Source organism: Ostrinia nubilalis, chromosome 15 (genome assembly GCF_963855985.1).
Source record: "Ostrinia nubilalis chromosome 15, ilOstNubi1.1, whole genome shotgun sequence".
NCBI lineage: Eukaryota > Metazoa > Arthropoda > Insecta > Lepidoptera > Crambidae > Ostrinia > Ostrinia nubilalis.
The window spans coordinates 13,226,071-13,235,280 of NC_087102.1; the positions used below are offsets into that span (position 1 = coordinate 13,226,071).

The 9,210-nt window shown below is 38.5% G+C and overlaps 1 protein-coding gene across 1 annotated transcript; it reads right to left on the minus strand.

Annotated features, from left to right (window-relative positions):
* Window positions 1–1,682: 1,682 nt before the first annotated feature.
* LOC135078712 (solute carrier family 22 member 1-like) lies at window positions 1,683–8,512 on the minus strand. Its single transcript, XM_063973260.1, has 5 exons — window positions 8,337–8,512; window positions 4,916–5,111; window positions 3,017–3,117; window positions 2,471–2,622; window positions 1,683–2,269 (listed from the first exon to the last, which is right to left on the minus strand). Exons 1-5 carry the CDS (start codon window positions 8,510–8,512, stop codon window positions 1,683–1,685), a joined length of 1,212 nt encoding a protein of 403 aa, XP_063829330.1.
* Between the last annotated feature and the right edge of the window lie 698 nt (window positions 8,513–9,210).

Below are 9,210 nucleotides of genomic sequence, written 5' to 3' on the forward strand. Positions count from 1 at the left end.
CGCAACATCTCTTCGTCCAAAATACCTCAGTGCCTGAAGACTAAAGTCTACAACCAATGTGTGTTACCAGTGATAATTTATGGTTCGGAAACGTGGCCTCTCACTATAGGCCTTAATAGAGAAGCTCAAAGTTGCACAGCGTGCTATGGAGAGGGCTATGCTTTGTGTTCCTAATCATTAGTGCAGAGTATTGTAAAAGTGTACTTACTATCTGGAACAAACGCTGATATCACGCACACTGCTCCGCTGATGATGAACCCGACGATAAGCGGCAGCTTCCTGCCGATCTTGTTCATCAAGTACAAGCTCAACAGCTCCCCGGGGAAGGACATCACCAGAGGCGGCGCAAGGCGTAGGCGACGTGGGCCACCGCCTACGGCCTCGCGGTACAAGGGGCCTCGCGCATCAAAAATTTTGAAAAAATGTATACAAGGTGGAGATGACAATATCACAATACGAACATTGACTATTAAATATAAATACTTGATAGCTAAACAATGTAGTTAAAAATAAAAATATATTTTTTTCCAAACAAATTCAGCCATAATCAGACACAAAATTAAGCAACAACACGGTTTTAAGTGACGAACATTATTCTTTGGCGCAATATTCCTTTAAAAATAATCACTGAATCAAGAAATCAGAAACTGTCAATGTATAGACCTTTGACCCTTTTTTTTTTTTTATTATTTCATAAAATCCGTCTTCAGGTCGCCACTAGGGCTTGCAAAATCGGATAGTTTTCAATTCCAGAACTGATTTCCGATATTGGGCACTCAACTCCGGAATTCCGGAACTAGTTCCGGAGTTGGTTAAAAAAAGAAAGCGCCACCCGACAAACATGTACACGTATGTGGCATCCACTTCAGGACCTTGTCCCATCGGCCGTCTGTTCTACGTACTATGTGCCCTGCCCATTGCCACTTCAGCTTGCAAATCCGACCGCTATGTCAGGCGACTGTAGTAATCTCCACATTTCTGGTTCGATCTCGAAAAGAAACACCGAGCATTAGCCCTCTTCATAGCACGCTGTGCAACTTTGAGCTTATTATAAGGCCTATTTATAGTGAGAGGCCACGTTTTCAAAACATAATGTCATCACTACTGGTAACACTCACTAATTGTAGACTTTCGTCTTTGAGTACTGAGGTGTTTTGGTTGAAAAGATGTTATGTAGTTTCTCGTACGCTCCCCAGCCGAGTTGGATTCGACGTAATATAACGTAATATAGAATCGCCCTCGTGCTCAGCCAGGCTCAAAGACCTTCTAATAGTCCAAGAACGCCAGTCATAATGGCAAGTTAGACTCTTCGGTCTTCTGTATAACCTGCCGTAGCGTATAGATGTGGTATATGGTACTGTTAACCTTTTCGATAACCGGCTTCCTCGAGAGGCTATAAGTCATCGAACCTACGCGCGAGACTATTCGTGATGACTCTCAAAAACAGCTTGTAGACATGACTCAGAACCCAGATGGGCCTGTAATTCCTTAATAAGGCTTTTACCCCTGTCTTGAAGAAAAAGAGAGAAGGACCGATTTGGATAAAAATCATTTTGAAAACTTAAAATAATTTATGAAAAATTTCAATATCGGAATACGATATTGGCTTCAGTTCCGGAATTGAAATATCGGAAAAAACCTATCCGGAATTCCGGAGTTACGAAATTCCGGAATTCCGGTATTCAAGCCCTAGTCGCCACAGAACAAGGCCTCGCGAAATCTGTCTTGCCCACATCAAATTTAGGTCTTGCCCCGCCTCTGGACATCACCGTGGCCAGCAGAAAGTTGGTGTACTTGTTCCCCGGCAGATACACTGAGTTGATCATGAGCCCGTAGTACACGAAGCTAGACGTGAATCTCACCATATAACCGACCAGTAAACGCTTCATCATCTCCTTAGACTTAAACACTTCTAGGAGCCCTTCCCTTGTTTCATAGTTCTGGATATCAAACATCTGCTTCAATTTCTTATCGTCTACGTTGCAGAGATCTTGCTCGTTAATTTTTATATCATTTGTTTTCGCGATCATCTTTAAGTTGTGTATCGCTTGATCAGTCTTTCCGTTCAGGATTAGCCACCGCGGACTCTCGTCTAGATAAAAGATCAGGATCAGAAACAGCATGCAGGGTCCGTACACTACTTCGATCAGAGTCTTCCAATTGGGCACGAACATCGCTAATGTCGCGAAACACGTCTCTCCCATGTAAATTGCATACGCAAATACTACTCCAGAAAGTATTCGGTGCCTTCTCCCGGCTATTTCTAGCACTGTAAGAGTATAAGAAAGCAATATTTTTCATTTTGTAAAACTTAAGGCTTTTAGACCGACCATGGCTAAAGTAGATTTTACATTGTAACGGTGTGTCACTTACTAACTTCTATAAATAGAAATGTAAATAGATAAACGATCCAAATCTTAGTAAATTACAATAATGATGACTACTTCAGCAATAAAGTTGTAAGACTCACTTATAATCGTTCCGACGGAGTAGCTGCCTCCGCTCAGCAAAGCTTCCACAAACTCTAAAGTCAGATACACAGGGTACGATGAGGCGAAGATCTTGAAGATGCCAACAAAGCACGCTGTCAAGCAAAATATTGATGTGAACTTGCGCCCGAATCTGAAAACAAAACCATAGGAGTCTACTCATCGAGGACCAGTAGTACTAAAGCAGCGTTACTAAGTTAATATTACAACTGTAATATTAATACATTATTTATTACATACCTAATATTAATTTGTATTGCACAAATTATGAATAGCCTCGTTAACCCCCAATACTAAGCTAATTTTTTTTTAGCTCGTGTTAAGCTAAATAAGCTTGTGTTACGAGTGGGCTCCAATAGTCGAACGCCGCGGTGGGATTCGAACCCGCGTTCCTCGGATCTCGAGTCGGCTAGTCCGACCACTTTACACTTCACCGTTGGGCTATCCTGGCTACGTAGTCGGCCAGTCAGTCCGACACTATTCATCATTTCGTCGCTTAATCTCATACATAATTTAACTTTACGTACCTATCAGCGAGCCAACCAGTGACGAGCATGGCGAACAACATTCCCAGGTTGTGGATGGTGCCCACCATGTTTATTTTCCAGGGCTGGCAGGCTAGGTCGAGCTGAAATGTACAACATAACATCATTCTAATCAAATCAAATCAAATACATACTTAGTTTATTCAGTACTTATGCCCTTTCTTACACTTATACACTTCCCGAATATAGCTTGCCCTACCACCACTTCGGGACAACATATGGGCTGGGCAACAAACGTGACAAAATAATTTTCCACACTGGATGGGTTTGCGGTCTGTTGTCAGGTTTAAAGTAAGCAGCCCGCATGATGTAGGAACAATATTGTAGGTCTCTACATTTTGCATTGATGCGATCTGATCATACGGTTTCGACCAAAGAACGCAAACCGTCTGGATACGGACTGCGTTCACTTAGACCTAACAGCAAACCGCAGACCGCAACCAGTGTGGCATTTTCCTTTAAAGCTGTTGTTGTGGCATACAAATAAGTATAATTTTAGTCCTCAATCTCGAAGATGAGCTATAATTAGTTACAAGCTAATTAGAAACCAAACTCGTCAGAAAAAATAGTTAAAAGCCTAGCACTAAAAATAACCATTGTAAAAAACAACTTATTATTAACATGGTATTTGAGTAAGATAAGTTAAGATAAATCTACATTATTATGTGAGTCTATTTACTTATTTCGTAATTTAATTCTATTTAAACAAGTAGTATATTTATTGTAATTTGTAAATCACGAAGTCTAGACAAGTCATATACTCGTGCCTATTATATGACCGTAATAAACATAATTATTATGTTCTGTTAGCGTAATCGTAATATAGACAAATTGGAAGCAGTAGGTGCTCTCCTATTTATTGATAATAGATTTAATTTTTAGAGATTAGATTAATAGAGATTAGATTAATAGAACTCTTAACTTTTTTCAAACACGTATTTTTCCTAGGCCTTCAGACCGCTATCGCGCCGGCGCTTCATAGACCAATCATAGGATCGCGGCGCTTCATAGGATCTGCCCTACACAAAACGCACTTTTTGATCGAATCAAAAATCGAATCCGTCAAAACTCCATACAAAAAAGGGGCTATTCGACCACTTTTCGACTGGTTTGCGATTATAATTTGCACTTTGTCTAGACCCACTGCACGCGTCAGTGTGGTTGAAGCATAAGTAATTAACAATGTCACTACCTACCTTATTTGTACAGTAATAACGAAATTTTCACGAGGCAGTGTTTTATTAGCTTTATTTGATTCTGGTGGCTCTACACGGGTACCACTAATCACTTATTTATTTACAAGTTTGGTTTAAATTTAACGTTTTAAGAAAGAACTTTTCCATGCCAACTATTGATTTTCCATTTCAAGTCATTAAAACAAGGCTCTACCAACTATATTACAGGATATACTTCCAATCAGGAATCGATACCTATAATATATTCCCTTTATCTTCTAAATAAGCATAAGCCTATCCGCAGACTATAGACTTTTTGTCGGCCGATAGTTGCGTCGGGCTGTTAATCATGGTGGCATGTATGAAAGTGCGCACATTGGTATCGGCCGATTCTTCATACAAATTAGAATCGGGCCCTACTACCGGTCGGCCGACTAAAAATCTGTAGTTTGCGGGCATTTTTACACTGCGCTTCTAGTCCCAAACTAAGCAAAGCTTGTACTATGGATACTAGACAACGGATATAAACATACTTAAATACTTTTTTTAAATACATACATATTATACATAGAAAACACCCAGTCCAATACAAACATATGTTCATGCACACAAATGTTTGTACTGTGCGGGAATCGAACCCGTAACCTCCGGAATAGTAGTCCGTTTCGAACCACTACACCAAACACCAAACTGTTTTAAATCTTACATAAGACACCACGCTGTCCTGATTCTCGTACACCCAACGCGAGCAGGGTTCTACTTCTCCATGAAAGTGTTCTGGAGAGCAAACCCCGCCAGTGTAGTTGCTTGGGATCGGCCTCGAACACCGGTCTATGGTCTGGTTGGGCCACCAGGCAGGACTGAACACGTCTAGAGGACCCTCGCATTCTGGGACTCGACATCTGGAAGATTTTATCATCATCATCGTCATTATTTCAGCCACAAAACCTATACTGCTGATTGGTATCCTCCAATTTTTTTCAGTCTAGTACCCTCCCTGCAACCTTTTTTTGTCATCTGTCCACCTTGTGCTGCTTCTTCTCAGCACTTGCCCTTGTTATTGTCCTAAAGCAGGAAAGAAGAAACTGCGATTTTGATCTTACAGTCTACTTAGTCATCGCGTAAAGTTAGAAAAAATAATATTGCAAATGAGTATTTTTATGGGACCACAAACAAAAAAAGATTTTCAAATCCGGTCGGCTTTATGTATGTAGATGGAAAAAAAATTTTTCAGACATGAGAATAGTCGGTTGAAAAAGGAATGAAACAAATTAAATGAAAGTTTGTATGGTTAAAGAAACTTCTCTCAATTTCTCTTTATTGACTGGCTGTAACAAAAGCAGATGAAGCCGCCGGCAAAACTTAGTTTTAAAAAAAGTCAAAAAAAAAAAAGTCAAAATTTCTTTATTTGTTTAGACTAATAAATAGTTCTTACAAATCGTCATTTTGCTCTTAAGGAGCCTCTACATGTCTCATAATCTTTTTACCCTACCAGCGCTTCGAGACCAACATTTGGCAAGTGCTGAGAAGAAGCGCCGCAACAAACTCAGTCACCACTGTCTGCCGGTTAATATAAATAAATAGAAATAGCAGTAGTAGGTACATTCGATTCAGGAGCAGTTCACTGAATTTACCATGCATTCTTGTATAGTGTATAATGGGTATACAAAATTGCGTGGTATATTAAACAAGGTAGTGACGTGCTAATATCTAGACTTACAGATTACATACTTAAATACTAGTAGAAATGACTCGCATACATAAATTGGAATAACTTGGATTGACCAGTCCCCGAAAGCAGCGCCTGTTCACAGACATGACGAGTGAACCAGCCATCGCTTCACTCGACCATATTAGAGGGAATGTAACGACCCGCCTCACTACGCCACCACCCCAGAGACATTTTAGTGAGAATGACAATACCAAGTTATCTCTTAGAAAAAAAAAAAACAATAATAAAGCTAAGTAACAGTCCAGATTGAGAAGCATGACACTATAACATTTTAGAAAATTAGATTAGTTTATACATTACTTTTCATAGCACGATTTTAATTCTTTTTAGTGCGAGCATGAGAGGACCATAATCCTACTCCCAGGATGACTTATCATTAAGAAAATCTCGAGTTGTATAATAGGCTTTTTTAAGCATGTGATCTTTAACTATACCTTTAAATTTATTGTACGGTAGCTCTTTATATTTATCAGGGACTTTGTTATAAAAATGGATACCTTGTCCCATAAAGGTGGCAAACACTTTATTAAGTCTAAAAGCGGGTATAGCCAATTTATTTTTATTTCTAGTATTGATTTGGTGAATATCACTTTTCTTTTTGAATTCATTAATATTTTGTTGAATAAATAGAATACAGTTTAAGATGTATTGTGAAGCGGCCGTGAGAATGCCAATTTCTTTAAACAATTCTCTAAGGGACGCTCTTGCTTTCATTTTATACAAGTATCTTATGGCACGTTTTTGCAAAATAAATATTGTTTCAAAATCTGCAGCTTTGCCCCATAGCATGATTCCATATGACATTAGGCTATGAAAGTAGCTAAAGTAGACTAAGCGAGCTGTTGAAACATCGGTTAATGACCGTATTCTTTTTATTGCAAAAGCCGCTGAGCTGAGCTTTCCCGCCAGAGTTTCTATATGGGGGCCCCACTGGAGTTTTGAATCCAGGGTAATTCCCAGAAATACAGTAGATTCTACCAGATCGATTGCATTATTATTAAGTTCTATTTGGGTACTAACTGTTTTTACGTTAGGCAAAGAGAATTTTATACATTTTGTTTTCTTTGCATTCAGTTGTAGATTATTTGTAGTGAACCAACTTAAAACTCTTGTTAGTGCATTATTTACATCGTCAAAGTTATTTTTACTTCTATCAATATTAAAAATCAAAGATGTGTCATCAGCAAATAACACGATTTCGCAAGAGTCTTTAACAAAATATGGTAGATCATTAATGTATATAAGAAACAAGAATGGACCCAGAATGGACCCCTGCGGAACTCCCATTGTCACAGGTGACCCAGAAGACAAAACACCATTTATGTCGACTTTTTGAACTCTAAAGTTTAAATAGGATTGTATTAAATCCAAAGCCGAGTCCTTTACCCCATAATAGTGCAGTTTGCGAATTAGCGTTTGATGTTCTACGCAGTCAAAAGCTTTTGAGAGATCACAGAAGACCCCTAGTGCATTTTGAGAATTCTCCCAAGCCTCGAAGATATGCTTAAGTAGTGCAACCCCGGCATCGGTGGTGGAACGACCCTTGGTAAAACCATATTGTTCACTATGAAATAGTTTATTAGAGCCAAAGTGAATCATAAGTTGCTCCTGTATGATTTTTTCAAAAATCTTGCTCAAAGCGGGCAAGATAGAAATGGGTCTATAATTGCCAGGGTCGGTTTTGCTACCAGACTTAAATAATGGCATTAGTCTACTGTGTTTCATGAGGTCGGGGAAGATTCCCTTATCTATGCAATTATTGAATATTATCGCTAACTGTGGGGAAATTATATCAATAATGTGTTTGACTATCTTGACAGAGATGCCCCAGATATCAGTTGTACTCTTTACATTTAAAAGATTAAAAGTTTTAGTGATATCTAATGGAGTAATATGTTTAAAAGAGAAGTGCGAGTCACAGGGTGTCACGTGGGTTTTCAATATTTCTTCAGCCTCGGAGGGAGATGACTTTAAGTTGGCAGTTGTTGCTGAAGCTATATTAACAAAAAATTTGTTAAAAGCTTCTGCTACATCTTTATCTGCAGATATCAAATTATCGTGAACTTTGAGAGAAAAGTCATTATCTCTTGGTTTTAGTTTACCAGTCTCTCGGTTGATAACATTCCAAGTTTCTTTTATTTTATTACTGGCGTTCCCTATCTTGTCCCGAATATAAAAAGACTTAGCCATGAAGCAAACCTTCTTAAAAATTTTTGAATACTTTTTCACATGTTCAAGAAAAGATATACTATTATTATACTTTTTCATGCCATAAAGCTCATATAACGTATTTCGACTTTTGTATATTCCCTTAGTAGCCCAGTCACTAAACTTAGATTTGGTATTTGGTTTTAATGGCTTTACAGTAAAAACTTTATTTAAAAATACAGCTCACCTGTGACCGACGTCGCCCACAACAAATATGTAGTTTATATTCGCCATAGTGATGAAGAGGGTGGGCACGCACATAAACGTGTACTGCATCGCTTGGTACCTCCCAAACTTTTCCAAAACCTCCCATATTTCGTGCACTTTCTCCTCTTTTTTTAAATCACTATTTTTAGATAACATTGTTCTAGTTGATTGCTTGGGAAGCAACTCAAAAATTTAAAATTAGATAATAACCAAATAACACATCCTACTTTACGTTTTAACAGTTACATGAGCGTTTTATAACTAAGGATTTGTTACAAGATGAGATAATAATTATCACATCTTACAATCCAAACATCAATTGTTTAATAATGTTGAAACTTGAAACGTATTATAAAGTCTCTAGATTATTATAATGTGTCATACAGGAAAGCAGCTAAAATTCATATTTTAGCGTGGCAGCGTTAAAAGTAGGGCTCTTCTCAGGGTTTTGGGTTCTTTTTCAAAAAAGAACGACGTATTTTTGGCAAGTGTGTATTTCGCTTCGAAGCTCACAATCAACTGACTTGTACTGCTCAGACGCAGTACAGCAATAACGGTACGTGGTAAACGTGGTATTTTTCTGGCCGCTTGATTGGCCGACGCACAGGGCACGAACTAGAGTGGTGTTTTACAGTTCGTTGGCGCATACGCATACGACGCGAACCAGAGTGAGCGCGACAGGAACGAGGCAAATCGATGAGTTAACTCGGATTGCTGATAGCTGGCGTTATTAGACGCGCTACAATATTACTTATTTTAAGACAATAATATTTCCCGTTTTATAGAGACTTGAATTTTTTTTCAGTTTTCCCAACTTTCAAGCTGGTTAATTTAAAAGTAGCATGGAAGTTAAC

What these genes read in the sequence shown, in the direction of transcription:
- LOC135078712 (XM_063973260.1), bottom strand. Translation starts at nt 8,512, where the DNA reads ATGTTATCTAAAAATAGTGATTTAAAAAAAGAGGAGAAAGTGCACGAA. An exon ending in AGGACAGCGTGGTGTCTTAT is followed by an intron (nt 3,118 to 4,915) that starts GTAAGATTTAAA and finishes TGTACATTTCAG; the next exon opens with CTCGACCTAGCCTGCCAGCC. An exon ending in ACTGGTTGGCTCGCTGATAG is followed by an intron (nt 2,623 to 3,016) that starts GTACGTAAAGTT and finishes TTTTGTTTTCAG; the next exon opens with ATTCGGGCGCAAGTTCACAT.